Genomic DNA, 19,112 nt, shown 5'->3' on the forward strand with positions numbered 1-19,112 from the left:
GTGATGCAGCTGTGCAAAGATGTGCCATCATTTGATTTTCCACCGCTGACTCTTAACAACCTTGTAGCAGTAATTCAACTGTGTACCGGCTGAGAACAGCAGGCTTTCAGTCATTTATAGAATTTGGGTCAGTAGACCTTCCTGTCTTTAACTTTAGTTAGAAAATATGGTGCACCATAAACCAGTTTCATAAACAAATGAAATCACAAGATCGTACTGGCCTCTCCACGAGTTGCAAATGAGCAATTATAGAATTGTTGATAATTAATGGCTGCGTTAATGCAGCTGTGACAGTTAATAAGAAAAGCCCCCGTGGTTTGGTATCTTCTTCCAGTCACAATAGCTGAGAAGTCAGAAAATTAGACACCAGTAACGATTTCCCCAAGAGGTCGTTTAACAGAGTGTGACTTTCAAAATGTGTCCAAAGGCCAAAAGCAGCCACTGGAAATATCCCCTCGCAGCTGATAGTTTGGTACCAACATACATCCATGTGTCACAATGATTTATTGCGCGTTGGGATCTCGTACTAATAACACACACACACACACACACACACACACACACACACACACACACACACACACACACACACACACACACACACAGAACAAACTCAGTTGAGTTAGCTGTGTAAAACAGGGATGTCAAACTCATTTTTCAGAGGTTTAACTCCACACTGACTTCCTGCAAAAATCTCAATATAAGAAAAAGGAGGAACTTCAACAACACATCTCACGTTTTACTTCATGATAAAGACATGTGGCTCTATTTCATGAAGGAAATCTGTCTGCACGACTCTTTGGGGCTTAATTGTTAAAGGTATACCTGTCAAATTACAGAAAAGGTTTTAGTAGCTCACACCACAGACTGTACTGTAACTAAAAAGAAGGCAAAGTTATTGTTAATTCACAATAAGGTCCTATTTTATTAATTATTTTAGCATGAGCATATTGTAAAAAGACAGAAATTTCTATAGTAGATTGTCACAGTCTGACTGTGTTGCTAAAAAGGACTCAAGTGCAGACCAAAACTATGAAACGTGACGTGGATTAACAGAAAACAAGCAGTTTATTAAGGCTGGCAAAATAAATACAAACAAAGGGCATGGGTGAAACTAAATAATAACCTAAACTGGGTGAACTAAAACTAAAACATGAAAAAACCCGAAACATGGTGAACTGACATGGATACCTGAAGATGCGACGTGACGAGCAGACGACCTGACAAGGAATGACTGAAAACTAAACTAAAACTAAACACAGAACACAGGAACACAGGACTTCTTCAAAATAAAACAGGGAACATAATGAGATGCAGACATGAGAACATGAACTTGACAACACAAGACACACAAACATGAAACACATGAAGGGCAAGGGAGACTTAACAGGGGTTAAAAACACAAGGGGAAACTAATAAGCAAATGAACTTAGATAGCCTAATGAACTTAAACATACCATGAACATCAAAATAAACGAAAACTCAAACGCTGGGTCAAAAGACCCAGGATCGTGACATAGATAGTGAAAAAAACCCAGACTTTTCTGTCATTTAATGTTTGTCTATTACTTTGGTGTACTGTGAAGAATGTTGCAGAGGTATTTCTCATTAGGAAAAGCTGTAAACGTTATGAAAACACAGTTAGAATTCCAAAATGTGCGCCCTCCTTCATATTTTCCATGGAAGTCCAGTGGGCGAGATTGGAGTCACTAACCTGATTTTTAGGTTTAACACACCTGATTTGAAAACACTTGATTTAAAACCTTCAGCAGCAAGAGACTCGGAAGTACACGAAACTCCAAAAGCATGTGAAGGCAGCACATCAAGTTGCTAGGTTGGTATCTTAGCAACCCCAGACGCCTGCGGTCTGACTGGACAGTTTGACTGGACTTTTCTGGGGTTTTGAGACAGGTTTTGAGCTAGAACGATGGACGTTTCACTCGAGGCAAAAACCAAACCGCTGGCTACACTGTCAGCCTTCAGCTACGTCACACCGCGAAGAAATGAGCCCAAACAAATGTCCTACTTTAACAACGAAGCGAAGGTAACACTGGTTAGCTAACAGAACCTAGCCAGTTATATTTATTACTGAGTGTTATTTAGGATAACGCTCAGTTATAGTTATAGTTATAGTTTGTATCTAGTATAGATACAGTTATATTTTCAATTAACAATTAACAAAATCTCCAGTTAACGAAATTGGGAATATTAACGCGGGTTAATACATTAAATTGTACCTACTTAAAACTCCTTTCTTAATAAAGTTGCGTTGGTGCTTTTGAACTCCTTTTGAATTATAAACTATATAAAAACGGTTCACCACTCACCCTTTGTATATTTATACATGTATTATGTATTTGCTAGCACTCTTGCGTTCCCCTCTACTATTAACACCTACTTCTCATTGCCCAAAGTGACAAAAAAAAAGCATCTCCTTCCACAACAGGAAATACTTTGAATGCTGGACTCTTTCTTCTCCACATTTAGGTCTCAGATGTGTCCATGTATGACCGATTACACAACCATGTTGAGGGTTTTGATATGTGGCTCCCCCGGGATGACAGAAAACACTGGAAAGGAAGAGGACTTGACATAAATAAAGAGGTAATGGTCACGTAATGTAGTGCATACACCTCTTACGGATGCAGAAATACGGGGCATTTAACAAACATTAATTGCATTAAACAACTGCCGCAGACTCCAAGGACAAAAAATATGGAGTTAAAAATGAGAATAATAATTTAAAAATGTTTCATTTTTTTCTCATTAGAGCATGATGACAGTGTTCTATTTTTCTTCTTCTGTTTCCACTGAATGTAATTGTAAAAATATAGACCTACCAGAGCCAGAAGCACATACTGCCTGACCTTTCTGAAGTCAGAGGTTCCTGGTGTTAACAGAGCTATTGAAAAAGCCCACCCAGAGACACCTTAGTGCCCTCGATAATAATGAGCAGCATGTGTATTTCAGTTTTCCCAAAGACAACAGGGGACAGCTCATACAATTTTGGAGGGCAGCTTTCATTTCTGTCAGTGTGGGACGTAGCAATAAGAAAGAGACTAAATCGAATCTAATCAGAGGAGCAAACTACGGTAGTTTCATTAAGTGCAAAAATACCTTTACTTCAACCGTCTTACTGATCAGAACAGTAGCAGGTTTAGTTATCGACCTGAAGCTGTACACTTCAAAGCAACAGATTCACTGGTCTGGTTTTGGGGTTTAAACAGTTAACAGTTAGTTGTTGTTATAGCATTGTTGTCTAATGGACACACCCTAGATGTGATGTTTTTAATAGCAAAGAGCCACAATTTTACTTAATTTGCATCTTGTAATAAAAGGTGGAAATATAGCTGTATTATAGGAAATAGTTATATTGAGGTGATAAAGCTGTCCTGGTAGCAGCAGCTCAGAAATATGTTATACAAGGTGTTCAGCTGTATGTCCAATGAGTGGTGAAGTGTGTGGTCACTAACCACAGCTACAGTCATTTTTTTCAATGAATTCTGTCTTAACTGATGGAGAAATCCGTAAACTGTGTCTGCAGCAGCTGATGGAGGAATCCATTAGCTACATCTGTAACAGCTCTGGCGTGCGGATTCAAACAGCAACAGGAATGATGAATCCTTTCAGCAAGTAATACGGACACGTTCCAACAGCTAGCAGTTCAGTATTCATGCCACAGACACATTCCTTCTGTGCAATGCCTCCACATTTCTTTTTACCGCTCAAATTAATGTCTCTGTTCACCTGAAAATCAGGTACAGTTACACTGTGGTCCTTATGAAATTTAAGACACAAAACCAGCTATGTGTGTAACAATTAGCAAGAAAAAAAATCAACTTCAGCAGGAGATAATGTTGTTTAAAAAAAGGCTGCCTGGTGCCAGAAAAAAAATAACTAAATCTAAATGATCCAAATGATTCTGATGATCCTGGTTGTTTTATTTTTGGCTTAACCAATATTGAATGGATTTCAATGTTTGGTAGAAACTGTACAACCTTTTTCCCTCAGCTGTCTCTTTTGTTTAGTGCCAATTTAGCAAATGTCATTATGCAAAGAGACTAAAAAGTAAGAGCTTGGTAAAGCTTCCTCTTGCTAAACATAAGTATAGAAATAAAATATGCAATCCTATCAGTGATGGGGTTATATATATATATGTATATGTATATATATGTATATGTGTGTGTGTGACATTACCTCAATGTAACTTTGTCATATGAACATAATTGCTGTGGAAACCTCCTGCTTCATGTTTCCCTAAACTTCCTCTTTTTAAAATATGCAACTTTGTGGAAAGAGAAGTCCAACACATGCATCACAGCTAGCGCAGCTTTAACACTTCTTCCATGTGACCATGCTGCTCCCTTCCAGGAGAGGTCCAGAACTGTGCCGGTGCTGTCCTCGTCAGAGTATGGCCGTCGTCCTGCTCCCACACTCTTCACAGAGAGGCAGTATGCGCGTGTAGCCTGCATTAAATCTGAAATCTACATGAAAAATGGGATCTTATGGAGTGTGGAAGAAGGATACGGATCAGTGAGACCTTCTTAAAAGTCTGACGTATCAGTGCATGAAGGCGTTTTTTTCTCACTGTGGAAACTCTAATAATAAAAAATGTTGTGCTCTGTAGATTGTTTAGTAAAAGAATGCAAGTGTAAACATTTAACCCACTGACATAACTGTTGACTGTAGTAGCAAGACAGATTTTTATTCTTAATGACTAGAAAAGACCTTTATTTTCTACGAAAGTCCACCTACATTTTCTTCTTCAATCAGCATGAATATAATGTTTCAGTCGAGACTGAAGTGAATCATAACGTATTTCCCAGATTTAGTAGGTGAATTCTCTGTATGGCTCAAAGATTAGATTTTGTTTTCTGACTGCCTTCTTGTGTGATGTTTGTTTTTACACTCTGGGTGTCAGGAATAATGTGAATTTTTGTAATGGGATTTTGTATGGAGCAAATTTGAAAGGTTGAAGCCAGCGTTGGAGTAGCTGGCCAGTTTCTCTCAGGTACTGATCATTTGAACAACCCATTCTTTTTAAATTAGCTTCTACATCAGTGTACGCTGCACTCCCTGCATTTGATCTGTTTTTTTCTTACTGTTTTTTTTTAGTTCACCTCGCCTTACATAAATACATTTTTTTTACCTCACTAACCTCCTCGGTTCACTAAGTTCTCAGATTCTTTTTGTGTATAAATACTAAACCCACGCAACAGAGATCAGCCTCCTACACGATAAGATTTTTTTTTGAGTGCAGACAGCTCTCATTTGCTTCTGCCTTTGTACTGTGGCTGAAATAGAGCTCTTATTCTTAGAAACTTGACAAGATTTAAATGTATGTGGTGCTAGAACTGCAGTGATGTTAGGGAGCTGTTAGAGGTGTTGGTGTTTCAAGGTTACAGTGACAAGAAATACCCCGCCCCATAATATTTCCTGGTGTTAGTCCAATTTATGAAGTCCAAAGTCTATTAGCCATCTACAACAACTCTACCAGGCTCTTGTCCGTATTATGTCTTTTGTCCTGTCTGTCTCCCCCAACCTCAAACAGTCCATGGCTGCCCCTTTCTGAGCCTGATTCTGCTGCATGTTTCTTCCCGTTAAAAGGACGTTTTTCCTTCCCACTGTCACCAAGTGCTTGTTCATAGGGAGTGGTCTGATTGTTGGGGTTTTCACTATTATTTTAGGGTCTTAACCTGGCAATACAGGCTGATACAAGTGTTGTGATTTAATGCAGTATAAATACAATTAAATTGAAATGAATTAAAATGAACTTCATGCTTTCATCTGTTGACAGCCTTTATGGACATGCTCACTTGCTTTTCCAGCAGCACTCAGCACACCTGCCCACAGCACTTAGAGTACTACCGAATGGTTTTACTGTCCATGTTATTACTGTACATGATTGACCAGTCAACTCACCTGATCTGTACCTCACACTGTGGTGTATTATTAAACTACTACAAAAGGAAGACAGGAAACAGACGAGGTGAAGGCTATGATCAAGAACATTTTAGCTGTGCCATAAGCCATAAGAGCGCTGCATTGATCCTGGAATTAATGATAAACGAGCCTCAACCAAGCACTGAGTGTAGAAATATATATATTTTTCAGAAGTTGGTCATTTCTATATTGTAAAGCAGTTTTGATTTTCATCTATTGTGTATTGAATTTCTAAATCTCAGGAGCCATAAACCACAATGATATTTTCTAAAAGATTTAAAATCTTTGCAATCGTGAGCAATGAATATAGAGTATATGAACGGTTACCTTTTTATGAACCTGTATATATATAGTACATATATTTATAGCAAAAGATGCTCAAAATAAACATGAACAGATGTTCAAATAATCACTATCAAGCTTGTAATGACATTGAGATTAGCTGTTGGTTATCAGGGTTTTGACTCTTGGCTCTGTGCCATGTCAAAGAGGTAAAAAGTTCCTAATATATGTAAGTTGAAACCTTCTGTTTATGAGGGGCAGCCAATCAAGAGAAAGCTAGCTCAAAGGAAGGTGGATGGCAGAGTGAAATACTGAGCTTCACCATAGCTCTGAGCAGGTAAACACTCTAAGGGTTATTTTGATCTGTGATTCAAGCAGCGTAAGACTAAAGATACAGAACTGGAAATGAGCATCACAACTTTAAAGCTAATGAAACTAATGAGCTACTGACTCCAGTGAATACTTCGTGTGTTTACAGTGTGACAGATCTTTTATTGTGCTCTTCTGTTTAGAGCACTAAACTAAAGACAGACAAAGGACGTCAGTTTATATACAAATGTTTAATGACTAACAAAAGAATGGCAGTGGACATTTACACACATGCGGTTGGTTTGGTTCCAGATGGATTATAAAAAAGAAACCTCTACTTTTGAGTCCGCGCCTGAGTCCACCTGCTCGAGTGGGACACAAACGCGGCTCTGTAGTTATAAATACAAATCACAGGTTCTGGCAAACTAACCATCACGCTGGCATTTTGTTGGCAACAATAGCTCTAAATGACAATAAACTATTGTAACATCCATTTGCAATAAAATGGAACAAACCGGCTCACATTGCCAACCAAGCGTAGATAGGGAAAAAACAAAAAACCACAGCTCGGCAGGCGGCTCAGTTTGCTCGAGTGTAAGGCTCTGAAGCACAGCAACACTGGCATGGGTAATTAGCTCCACACCGCTACTATTGTACAGACGGGTGACTGCGGTCCTTGAGAGCTGCACTAATTTAGCAAACCTCCCTTTGAGTCAGGCACTCCTTTAGACAGTCAAGTGACCCCTCAGAGTGAAGTCCTTGTTACACTTGAGATGTGAAAACCATCTTAAGTGCAGCCTTGAAGGACTGCGGCGGTGCACCTTGGCTCCAGCTTACACTGTGCTGCTAAGGACAAAAGTGGTTCTTTACAATCATCTATCCGTCGTGCTGCTGGCTTCTGGTAATGGGTTTTACTTAACAGAGAATGACAAATCACTTCTACGGCCACTTTGTGTGCGCAATTGTGTCGTCAAGTCTATTTGTTCGGTTAGCGTGGCGTGCTCAAGGCATCACGGTCCCTTGTGACAGAGATCTGGTCATCTCTGTGTGAACAAAGTAGGTCTTCAGCTCTCCTTTACCCTTCACATTGATGATGCCGCGACATGAACACATGTACCCTAATTTTGTTAAGATTTCACGTGTCTCCTCTGTTACCTGCACAGAAGGATGAGATGTGATTAAAAAAAAATAAAAAATTCAATAAAATTTGGCAAGAAATACAAGAGTGCTTTGGAAGACATCCCACCTGTATTTTTCCCAGCAACCCAGTGGTTTCCATCCTACTGGCCACATTCACACTGTTTCCCCAGATGTCATACTGAGGCTTCTGGGCCCCAATTACTCCTGCAATCACTGGCCCATGGTTTATGCCTTACAAATAGACAAAGCAGTTAACATTTCAGAATGATTACACACCTTTATGTAAAGTGAAATCTGTGCCGTGTTCATGCTACGAGGACGAGCTCTCACCGATCCGCAGTCTGAAGTCATTAAAAGAGTGCTTGTTGATGACATCCAGCTTCCCAACGAGAGCAAATGCAAACTCCACCATTGTGCCAATGTGCATGTACTGTCTGTCGTGTTCCTGAGGGTAATGAAGAGAAAACAGTCACAGGGGACACTAGTGTCAGATTGTGACTGTTTATGTTTTTAAAGTGATAGTAGCTTGGTTTTACACTGGGCAGTAAACGCTTTGGAGATGAAGTTTACAGCAGCACAGCTGGATAGCAACAGAAACAGGTTGCTAAGCCGGTTACGGTTGGGCCATAATAAAATGTTAAATTTATAGTTTATTACACCTAGCCAGCATTTCCTACATGAAAATACTTCCAAATCTCAATGCTCTTACAAGATGTTCCCCTTATTTGTTGTCGCATAGCTTAACTGAGTAATATTTCTGCCTCGCAAGGGTTAAGGCTTTTAATTTAATTGTTTAATTTAATAACTACGCACATCCCTAGTATCTGGGGAATACTTGTCTCTGTAACACCACAAAAAGGGGTTAGGAGTAAGCTAGTTTCCCAAACTTGCTGCTTAATGAGTTAATGCTAAAATCCTCAAAACCTTTTCATGCCCAGATGTAAGGCAAAGCGTTTAAAGAAGATAAATCCTGGTTCTCTACACAGAACAAATGATCTAGCCAGGGCTGTGACTGATCTAAATTGCTCTCATTCCATTTTCATTTAAAATACTGGAACAAAAACACTTGATTCAAAACAAAGCTAATCCCCCCATGTTATTTACTGATGTCATGTACAGTATTGTGCGATCAAGTGGGGTTTTTTTTAGCTTTACATGCTTCTTTATCTGAAATCAGCAAGCTGGAAACATTAAAAAGTGACAAAGTTGGCAACAGCTGATACAATCAGCCGGCAGCAGTCCAGCAAATCAGCCATCAAAGAGACGCCTGCTTCTGTCTGCCCCTGTGTGAAATCAGCTACGCATTGTTATAAAAATTACCAAGGATTCTGAGTGCAGAGCGCTCTTATCCCTGCAGACTACATTATGTGCTCTGCTAGAAGATGCAGGTGCAGCAACAGTGACTGGGGGTTTGGGTGGCTGGTGGGGGCTTTGCAAATGTCAATTAAGCACATTTCCACCAATCAGGAAGGTTTTTTTTCTTTTAAACAAAGCACAGTGCTGCCACATTTCTGAACGATGATCTAATTTGCTTACACTGATGTATTCAAAGTGCAGTAATGAATCACTGGTGCTTGAATGATATGCAGATTGTCTGGAGCAGCAGTAAACACTGTGTGGCTCTTTGTGAATGCAGACGTGTGTAGAAACTTGCCTGTGCACAATCTGGTCCTGGCGTCACGTTGAGTCCAGTCGCAGCCATGTAGGTAGAACCGATGGTCTTAATCTTCTCCACTCCGCTGAATTTTGGCTTGGACAGCAGCTGCGGGCGCAGGAGGAAAAGAGCCCATTATATTACATCTACAAGAAGCAGGAAATAGCGGTGGCTTTCAGCCAAACGCTGGCATTTTCTTCTGCTTTCCCTGCTACTTTAGAGCATAATAACCAAGTGTGATTGCTTCTCAAAAAAAAGCAGCAGGGGAAGGTTACTTTTTTCTTTTTCGTTTTTTCCTTTTTCCATTGTGACTGAGACGGCAAGGATTATCAATATGAGAGGAGTTTACCTCATCAAAGTCTGCTATGATCTCGTTGAGAAGACGGAGACACTCCAGTCCCTCCTTATTGACATCAGACTCAGTATAAAACTCTTTGAAGTCTGGGATGGAGGCGAACATCACACACACCGACTCGTACGACTGATGATAAAGGTCCTGGTAACGAGCGAGAAGAAGATAACGGCTCTATGGGTTGTATTGATCTGGCACAGGTGAAGGAAATCTATGAGCTGAATAGCTCGTGCTGAACAATGACACCGACTCTTTAAATAAATACGAAGAAGCTTTAATCATGTCTGCGGGGGGACTCTGGGTGTTTGCAGGAGCAAAATAGTAACAGCGTTCATTACAAGACAGACAGAAGTAAGAGCAGAGCAACTGAGGTGAAGCACGGGAACGGAAAGTATGTTAAGCAAGTAGGCCACGTCTAATACAGCGTCTGTGGAAAGAGTGAAATAACAGAAATCAAAAGGGAATGTGTTTATTAAACTCCACTGGGAAAGAAAATGATTTGAACAATATGTGACAGATAAGGAATATCATTACAAAGGATATGTGTTAACAGCACATATAAAATATGCAGTTTTTATCATGTATTTTTCAGTCAGTACCACGATAGTCAAAAGAAGATTATTTCCATCTGCACTGATTTATGCTTGGTGGTGTGTGCTATTCTAGTAGATTATCATGAAGATGCCAACCACGAAACAGAGGAAACATTAGTGACGACAGATATGACCCTAATTAAGTCAAATATAGCATTAGGAGGTAATTTATTTTATTTTTGATTTTTTTTTTGATTTATTGATTAGCATTCAAATATCTCAGTGAATACAGAATAAAGATTACCACAAAGCAAGAAAGCGCGAGACAAGGGTAGACAAAGGTATTGGCTGAAGCATATGCTTATTACGCCAACCCTTTTAACAAAAGATCATTTAGCATGCAGCTCCTGTACACAGGGCTCGAAGCAAAGCTTAAAACAAAGCAAAAACAAACAAACAAACAAACAAACAAACAAACAAACAAAAACTTTCCACCTTAGATAAGTAACTACATCAAAGCAAAACAACCAAGAGTTCCAGTATTATTATTTTTGCTCTTTTCATTCTTGATTTATATATTTTTCTAATACTTTATTTTTAAACTTGTTTTTAAACAAGGAAAATGAACTCCACCTTTTTAAATCACTGTCATAACTATTCCACAAGTTAACTCCTCTAACAGAAACACATCTCTGCTTTATGTTTGTCCCAGGTGGAGGTGGGTTGCAAAGTGGCTTGCAGGTGCACAGCATTGGTGGGAAGACTATGACAGCGTAGACCTCATTCACAGAGGATTAGAGACCAACCACTGGTTGCTGGGAGAAAATATAACCTTCCTGACCAGTTGGCAAGTGGTTGCTGGCTGTCACAGGTTGAAATCGGTCACAATGTGGTGCTGCACTGAAAACCTCCTTGCGATGACTTCTGTTGCCAGCAGATTGCCATCGTCACCTCTAGCTTGTATGGAAGATGCCAACTTGTTTGCAAAAAAACTACTGAAACTTAAAAAAGTGGAATGCAAAATGGGAACAAGGAATGTTCACCTTCAGAGTAAAAGTTGCATCTTACTGCTGCAAGGTTTAGGTGAAGGGTTCCCATTTCCATATATTAGCCATGGCCAGTTTCACATAGCGACAGCCAGAAACCTTCCACAACTACCCACCAACCGACTGGGCAATACTTAGTTTTCCCTAGCAACAAGTGTTTCCCAAACAGTCACTGACTGGTCTCTAGGCCTGTGTGACGGGGGCCTATGTGAAATTTGCTCATTGGGTCTTTAGAAGGGTATCAGCTGTATCTATGGTGATGGGGCTGACATCAGGATCAACATATCTTCTGGGATAATGCCTGAGCTCGGCTTTGTGGCTGACTTGAACTACCTCTTTACACAATTAGTTTGATATTTTGTATTTTTCTGCATGGTATATATGAAATAAAAACAACTATATTAGCTTAAGCAAGAAGATTTAAAACAGCGGGAAACAGGTTCTTTTATAAGTACTAAATCTCATTTCAGTACTTAATATCTCTGGGAAGCCAGTGTTTTTTGGCCCAATTCAGTAATTTCCTGGGGAAACTGCTGATTTCAGAACACAACACTCACAATGTGCTATTCTTTACTCTTTTCTTTTCTTTTTTTTTTTGATTAAAGCCTTTCACCTCCTGAAAAAAAGGTCGGGAAAGTTGAAAAGGGAAAACAAATGACGCAGGGATGTTACTCGAGGTGAAAAGATGGGTGCATTAAATCTCACTCTCATTTATTGAGTCATAACTCAGTCGAGTCTAAGCACACAGTAATGTGTATCCTAATTTTAGGTTCACTGCTGGTTATTGTAATTAAATGTCCATAAATCTGCTAAAAAACTGCGGAAGGCTTTACCTTCTATAGTAGTAGTGCTAAAAATGGGTACACTTGAACAGGAATGCATAACAATACAACACTCTACCTCATTTTTCCAGTTTCGTCCCAGGAAGTGTTCGGCCACGTGAGCTGGTAGGACGTTCTCCAGCAGAACCCGGTTGAGGTTCTCCATGGTTTCGATCTCCTCACACTCCCTCTTGAACTTATCCCTCCACAGGAAGTCTAACCTACAGTAATATTCATTCTGTTACAGGAGGACACAGAGTAAAGAGACACCAGCGTCATTCACACCCAGCACTCTCTCAGTAGAAACTTGAACCAAAAACAGGGGAAAAAAACAACTAATACACAGAGAAGAAAGCGAATTTTAAATTAGAGTTAATTGCAAATATTCATTTTTTTATAACACAAATCTAATCACAGACAGGATGCTGTAAAAACATCTTCCATATATTCGTCCATGATATGGGAGCATTTCTCAGCGACCGGCTGCCCGTATCCCATTCTAATCATCGCCACTGAACGGAAACTTCATAGGCTATCTCGAGCAACCTAACCGACTGAAACTAAAGGGCATGCTTGGTATTCATAGAAAATTAAAGCTCCAATAATACAACAATGAAACAATGCGTGAAGCTCCGCTATGATGGCTCAAGGAAATCGAGAACAGACAGGGCTGTTTTGCATAAAAGATAGCCACTGCTTTTTTTGTTTTTTCTGCTCTTTGCTTATTCATGCTTGAGGTAGTTTTGAACCATCTAAATATGTCAGGAAGATTCATATAGGGAGGTCAAAACATCCCAGGAGTGTGTGTGTGTGTGCATCAGGCAGCATCCCCTGAACGCACCATCATTATGCTCTCATGTATGTGAACGCTGCAGGCTTCTTGTGGGCTGGCCCCTACGGTGTGTGTTTGCGTGTGCGTGGGAGCATTTTTAGTGTCCTTCGAGATGTACTTCATGTGTGTGGTTCGTAGTCTGGATGATGTATGTGTGCACTAAATAAGTTTCCCCTGAGATTAAAGTATGGTGCCTATTTAGAAGACTAACAGTGAGGGCCTATACAGCTCTGCGCTGAGATCTTGCGCTATAGTGTTGATAGCCTGAGGCTGAAATGCAAATACAGAGGAGCTTCTTGCCCTCTGAGGACAGCAAGTCTGAACCACTTGTCACGGCGAGTGAGAAGAGCCGTGTGAAAAAAGGAAAAAGAGAAGAACTGTGACACCACTTGTTCGTGCGCATGTATATATGCGCCTATGCACGGTATGAGTATGTGCAGTTTTGTGGCACAATAAATTCCAGTACCTCTTTTAGGCTGAAAAAGTAGGCCGGAAGAAGTAGAGCTCATATCAGATGCTGTTTAGAAACCAGCTAAAAAGCCTGTAAATGAGTTTTGCTCCATTGCGCAGCTGTTCTTCAGGGATGAATTACAGATGCCTTGTTTACGGTAACCTGCTTTCCCCTCTCTTTGACTAAATGCCTGGGAAAAGCCTCATTAGAGCTAAAAAGATGAAGAATTTGTAAGGCAAATTTCTTAATAGCAGCCTAAAGCATATACAGCCAACTCCAGTGGAAAATGTGGGCAATACCACTCGAAAGACCTTTTGACCTGTTTTAGAAATGATATTTCTCAATAACCCAAAAGCATTGTTAGAAAAAAATAAACCCAATTACCTCATGATCTGTACGTGACAAAGAGTTTCACTCAGCAAAGTTGTGTTTCCATAACAAAGTCCCCCCTCTTTTCTGCTGAGAGTGACCCAGAATGAGAACAACACAGGGAGCTAGTTTGGACCAACTGTGCCTCTCAGAGGAGCCCCAGTTTGGGTACTAAAGCTCTTGTGGCTGTCCTTCTGTCCCGAACATCAGCTTTGAGGTCAGAGATGATGGATGGTATACCTCACAAAAAAAAAAGATAAAACACAAACACCCAATGTGTGTCAGATGAGTTTGGGTCTTATGAAGTGAGGATGGTGGGCACAGAGGAGATGGAGGCAGTGGGCCAAACTGGCAGATCTAATGCTCCAAAGATTTTTTTGATCTTTCTTTATAATGAGCCAAGTCCTCCAACACTGTTTAACTGTCTTTCATCTGTTCCAGAATAATTTCTACAAAGTCATAAAAGTCGTTCCAGATCAACCGGGGCTAAATTTCCCAAAAACATCTCTGCTCCACTGAGTCAGTCGCTGATTCTGCGATTGTGCTGAATGACCTGAAAAGAATCGTAGCGTTCAAAGGGAAAAAATTACACGAGGCCACTTTGAGGAAGCTGCTCACCTGCCTGGCTAAGACCAGTAGCGTAATGAAGAAGATGAACAGAGATACAGAACCCATGGTCTTTAGATCCTTCAGGACTCCCGGTCTGTAAGGAGAGGAAAATGCTATAACAACATTCAGCATTTTATTCTGAAAATTCAAAAGCTTAATGCTCTCACACACAAACTGTGGTTTACGTTGATTCCATCACACATACACTCCATCCTACTGCTGGAACCAGCTACTGGTAAACCAGGTTTGTGCATGAATCCACATGAAAGCCCATAAAATGCAATTTTTCCTCCTGCTTCAGTAACATTTGGTAAAAGTATGGATACCAACTGTTATTTTAGAAATCACTGAGCCCCTTTTAAACTAAGGCCATAAATAAATAAGTTTTAACATATATACATAAACAGTATATTGCCAAATGTATTAAGTTATCTGCTTTCATATGAACTTGAATGACATCCCATTCTTCATTCATAGTTTAAGATGATGTCAGCCCACCCTTGTAGCTATAATGGTTTCCACTCTTTTCGGAATGCTTTCCTAAAGGTTTTAGGAGTGTGTTTATGGGATTTTTTGACCACTTCCTGAAGTGCATTTGTGAGGTCGGACGCTGATATTGGACCTTGGTCCTGGCTCAAAGACTCTGCTCTAATTGTAACCAAAGATTATTCTGTCAGGTTGAGGTCAGGGCTCTGTGCAGGCCGGTCAAGTACATCCACAACAAACTCGCTCATCCCTGTTGTGTTGTAACAGGAAGCGGCCAGCTCCAAACCGTTTCAAGAGTTTCTTTCATAGAACTAAGAGTCCCAGTCCAACTCCTGTAAAACAAACCCCCACCATAATCCCTTTTCCAGCAAACTTTACGCTTTATGCTGTTTTCCTGGCAACCGCCAAACCCACTGGATGTCCAGATGAAAAAGTGTGATTCGTCAATCTGGAGAACATGTCTTTACTGCTCTAGAGCCCCGTGGCAGTGTGCTTTACACCACTGCATCCGACACTTTGCATTGCACTTGGAGATGTAAGGCTTGGATGCAGCTGCTCGGCCATGGAAGCCTATTCCTTGAAACTCTCTATGCACTGTTCTTGATCAAATCTGAAGCCCATTTGGAGGTCTGTAGCAATTGACTCTGCAGAAAGTTGGGGACTTCTCTGGACTATGCACCTCAGCATCTATTGACCCGAATCTGATTTTACGTGGCATATCACTTCATAGCTGAGTTACTGTTGTTCCCACTCACTTCCACTTTGTTATAATCCCACTAACAGTTGACTGTGGAATACTTAGTAGTGCGGAAATTTCACAACTGCTTAGGTGGCAACCTATCAATGTACCACACTGGCAACACATTCTTTCACAGATGTTTCCAGGAGCAGTTTTTTTTTCTTGATTTTATATAATTGTGGCCATAGAAGTGATTTAGATGGGTGGTGAGTGAATACCTTTGGCAATATTGGCCTAGACACAGGGTTTGTGACATTGCTTCATCTGTGTCTATGATACAACATGCATCTGTATGTTAATGTTCCTCACAGCTTCATTCAAACGTACCTACAGCAGAGACAGAGAGAGAGAAAACACTTGTCGCACTTGTGGAAATGAGTATTCTCAGCATCAGCTCTAGTTACGTGTAACCACACTTTTCAGCGTGTAGTTTTCTCTGCTATTGTCACTAAGTAAAGTGGCAAAGTGAGTGTGTTTGTGTGTCGCTGGGTGCTAAGGTGCTGCTGCAGCTGCCTAGTTGTTAGATGAATGTGCAAATCTTACTGGAAATAATAAAAGCTGATCAGAGATTTGCAGATCTTTCACAGAAAAGTGCACAGGGTGCTCACAGGGTGCTTAAGTCACGAAGCTGACACATTCAGATGCTGTCAAGGACTGTATGTCTGAGAGAGGACTGACTGACTGACTGCTAGGTTTGGCCTTTTCTTTGTAACTGTTTGCTGTACGGCTTCTCTCACATCGATGTGGAGGGATTTTAGTCCACTCTTCTTTACAGTGTTGCTTCATTTCATTAAAATCTGCAGGCATTCGTTTATGCACAGCTCTTTTAAGATCTTACTATTTACTACTTCAGTCAGGTTGAGGTCTGGACTGACTGGGCCATCGCAGCACTGTGATTCTTTTCTTTTTGCTGCTTGTCTTAAGATAATTGTCCTGCGTCACTCAGTTTGGGCTAAGCTTCAGCTGTCAGTAAGATGGTCTTACCTTTGTCTCTAGAATACTTGATATTACTTGAGTTGATGAGCTTTTTGTTTTAGTTAAGAAACAGTAATTCGATTGAGTTTTATTTTTTTAAGACTGTCTAGTTTTGAAGAAACAGAAAAGAATTTGGGAAACAATTAGCCCCCAAAAAATCAGTGTCCACAGTTTTTATAAAATGGCATAACTATGAACAAGCACTGCTAGATTCTTCTCTTTTGTATCTATTCATTTTTTGAAAACTTCCCTTATTATCCCATTTGAACCTTGTGTAAATTTTCACCAGTAGATTGTGGTCAGCCTAATTCTGGTTTTACTGCCCCTCCTAATTTAAGTTCATAATCCTAGTAATGGTAGATGCTAAAGGACAAACACATTTTAGTTAGCCAAAAGAGAGAAAAAACATTAAGGTTAGACTGAAACCCATAGCAGTCATGGCTATGGGGTTCAGAAAACAGATGAGGTCAATTAAACATTATGCAGTGTTTTATATTTGGACCCCTGGCTGTGGTTCATCTGTAGTAAGTGTACTCAGACAGCAAAGTGACTCTTGACCTCTAAGTTTTTCCCTATTGAGTCAGCTGTTTACCTCAGCTGTCAGTGTTGGGTGAGAAACATCCACTTTTTATATTCTGGAGGAAGCTGTAAAACTTTGTGAAGGGACTCTGAAATGAACGAGTTGATGAGTCAGTGAAGCTCACTTTTGACTGAGTTGTTGAGGATATCTTTTCTATTCATAACTTCTGCTGTTTTTGCTTTTGTTAGCTGCTGTTAGCCTCTCTTAGCTGCTGTTAGGCACTGATCTAGCCAGCATTAACTTACATTTAACTTAAATAAGTCTGTGGGACACTGTTGGACTCTGATGCTTCGTGAATAAACTCTCATATGATGTAAGAATGTAAGCAGACAGTTTATCAGAGGGAAAGTGTGATTTAAGGGACTTTCAAGTCCAACATTAGCTGGCAAAATCTTGTCTGAAAAGCAGTGTTTGCTATCTAGCCAGCTCATTGTCAACTGTCCAGAGATATGAGGGTCACACGTCTAATCTGTCTCTCGCCCTAAAACAGCTGGGATAGGCTCCACCCTCCTGCGACCCTGACAAGGGTAAGCAGTAGAGAATGGATGGATAGAAGGATGCATGGATGTCTAATCTGTTGAAAATAGGTAACTGTGACAACTTGAGGAATAAATGAGCATGTTTATGCAAATGCTCATGTGTTAGAGCCTTGACTTTGGTTCAGGAGGTCAGGCTTGAGGTTAGGAACAAGATGACATTTTATCAATACTGCTTGTCTCTTTCTTTTACATTTTCCGTTTTTTGGTAAAGGGAAACCTTTCTCCGATGATAAAATACAGGTATAATATTTCATGTCTGCAGTTTAAAAGGGCAGGGATGAATTGAAATGTGCCTCCACAGCATGTCAAGGCCTAAAACTTCCCTTCTCCTCCCCTCTCTTCTCCTAGCGTACTTTGTATGTGGCTGGTGTGTAGTCATATATTTAAAATCTATTTGGTCAGAAGGGAGATATCCTTCCTGGCCATTGTATTTAAAAACGGCAGAAAGCCTGCACCCACTCCTCTATATTTTTAATACATGAACTATAAATTTATCAACTTACTTCAATGATTAGTAGCTGTAGCTTCTAGCTCAACAGACTGTGGATATGTAATCCTGTGCCTGTTATAACACAGACAATACACCTAAAGTTCTCCTTCAAGATACTAAAGTGGAAATTATTATTTGTCAGCCCTGGTCTGTGTCTTTTTTGTTTTTCCACTTCATTGCTATTCTTATTTACTTGCCTCCGTGCTCTGGCAAAAGCAGTATTGTCTTCATGCTAATAACAGCTGAGGTGAAGAAGACAAACAAAAGGAGAAATATGAGCTTGAGAAAAATATTTTTCTTTCCGCAGTCTCTCTAGGTGCCCTGGAAACTTTTTGCATAATGGGATTTTGTCAGCAGTGAGACTCTAGCTGTCAGTCAAAAGTGAATTGAGCTCCATCAACACAAACTGCTGCCATTCATCATCCCCATCTCCGGGGGTTACACTTGATCGACAGTCACATGGGATATCGCTGCCTCAGCATCAGTCTTCCCCCGTGGTCCAGTCTCATTAGTCATTTTAATAAGCTCTTTTCTACTGATGTGAGCAGGCTGCAGGGTCAGCGTGATGGAGGGTTTCAAACAGATAATATTAACCTAAAGTTGGCCTAAGAATGAATTCATCATTTCCTAAATAATGAAGCAGAAAGGATGTGTGGAGGAAGAAGGGAGAACGAGTGCATGCAGGTACCTGTCTGGTTTATCTGTGCGGTATAAGGCTTTGTTAAATCCATCCAGTAGAGTTGCATGTGTCTGCAGGATGATGATGTTGTAGATTACCACGGCGACCAGCATCACCACCATCTTCAGCTCGTAGTTGATCCTCAAGAACACGGAGCATGACACCAAGCCGAGTATACAGCAGTAGATAAAGTACTGAAAGAGAGTAAAGGAACATCAACAACAGATGACCCAATATGGCATGTGCTGTGGTGTGTGACTGATAAGTTATATTGCATACTTTG

At 40.3% G+C, this 19,112-nt stretch overlaps 2 protein-coding genes across 4 annotated transcripts in view; one reads left to right on the forward strand and one right to left on the reverse strand.

Annotated features, from left to right (window-relative positions):
- The first annotated feature begins 1,681 nt into the window (after positions 1–1,681).
- Positions 1,682–5,769, forward strand: cunh5orf49 (chromosome unknown C5orf49 homolog). Of its 3 annotated transcripts, none has more exons than XR_001336861.2 (4): positions 1,682–2,044; positions 2,488–2,604; positions 3,545–3,662; positions 4,372–5,769. XR_001336861.2 is itself a non-coding variant. In XM_005937283.3 (4 exons), exons 1-4 carry the CDS (start codon positions 1,928–1,930, stop codon positions 4,463–4,465), a joined length of 417 nt encoding a protein of 138 aa, XP_005937345.1. In that variant the 5' UTR covers positions 1,694–1,927; the 3' UTR covers positions 4,466–5,769. The 3 variants fall into 3 exon arrangements, 2 of the variants coding, with proteins under 2 accessions (XP_005937345.1, XP_005937347.1); XM_005937283.3 differs by having other exon boundaries at positions 1,694–2,044; positions 3,545–3,633; XM_005937285.3 differs by lacking the exon at positions 3,545–3,662 and having other exon boundaries at positions 1,704–2,044.
- A 997-nt stretch (positions 5,770–6,766) lies between these two features.
- Positions 6,767–19,112, reverse strand: part of adcy2b (adenylate cyclase 2b (brain)) — a 79,478-nt gene continuing 67,132 nt past the window's right edge. Inside the window, exons 18-25 of the mRNA XM_005937286.3 lie at positions 18,839–19,023; positions 14,351–14,435; positions 12,160–12,318; positions 9,678–9,824; positions 9,329–9,436; positions 8,005–8,119; positions 7,781–7,905; positions 6,767–7,689 (exon numbers count right to left, since the gene is read on the reverse strand). Coding sequence (XP_005937348.1) covers positions 7,537–7,689; positions 7,781–7,905; positions 8,005–8,119; positions 9,329–9,436; positions 9,678–9,824; positions 12,160–12,318; positions 14,351–14,435; positions 18,839–19,023 — 1,077 coding nt within the window. The 3' untranslated portion in view covers positions 6,767–7,536. The remainder of the gene's footprint in view (positions 7,690–7,780; positions 7,906–8,004; positions 8,120–9,328; positions 9,437–9,677; positions 9,825–12,159; positions 12,319–14,350; positions 14,436–18,838; positions 19,024–19,112) is intronic.

The sequence above is a fragment of the Haplochromis burtoni genome, unplaced genomic scaffold (assembly GCF_018398535.1).
Source record: "Haplochromis burtoni strain Fernald_Lab_line unplaced genomic scaffold, NCSU_Asbu1 Contig_225, whole genome shotgun sequence".
Taxonomy (NCBI): domain Eukaryota; kingdom Metazoa; phylum Chordata; class Actinopteri; order Cichliformes; family Cichlidae; genus Haplochromis; species Haplochromis burtoni.

Coding starts and splice junctions, on each gene's coding strand:
- cunh5orf49 (XM_005937283.3), top strand. CDS start 1,928: ATGGACGTTTCACTCGAGGCAAAAACCAAACCGCTGGCTACACTGTCA. Junction 2,045..2,487: donor ACTTTAACAACGAAGCGAAG/GTAACACTGGTT, acceptor CTCCACATTTAG/GTCTCAGATGTGTCCATGTA. Junction 3,634..4,371: donor ATGATGAATCCTTTCAGCAA/GTAATACGGACA, acceptor GCTCCCTTCCAG/GAGAGGTCCAGAACTGTGCC.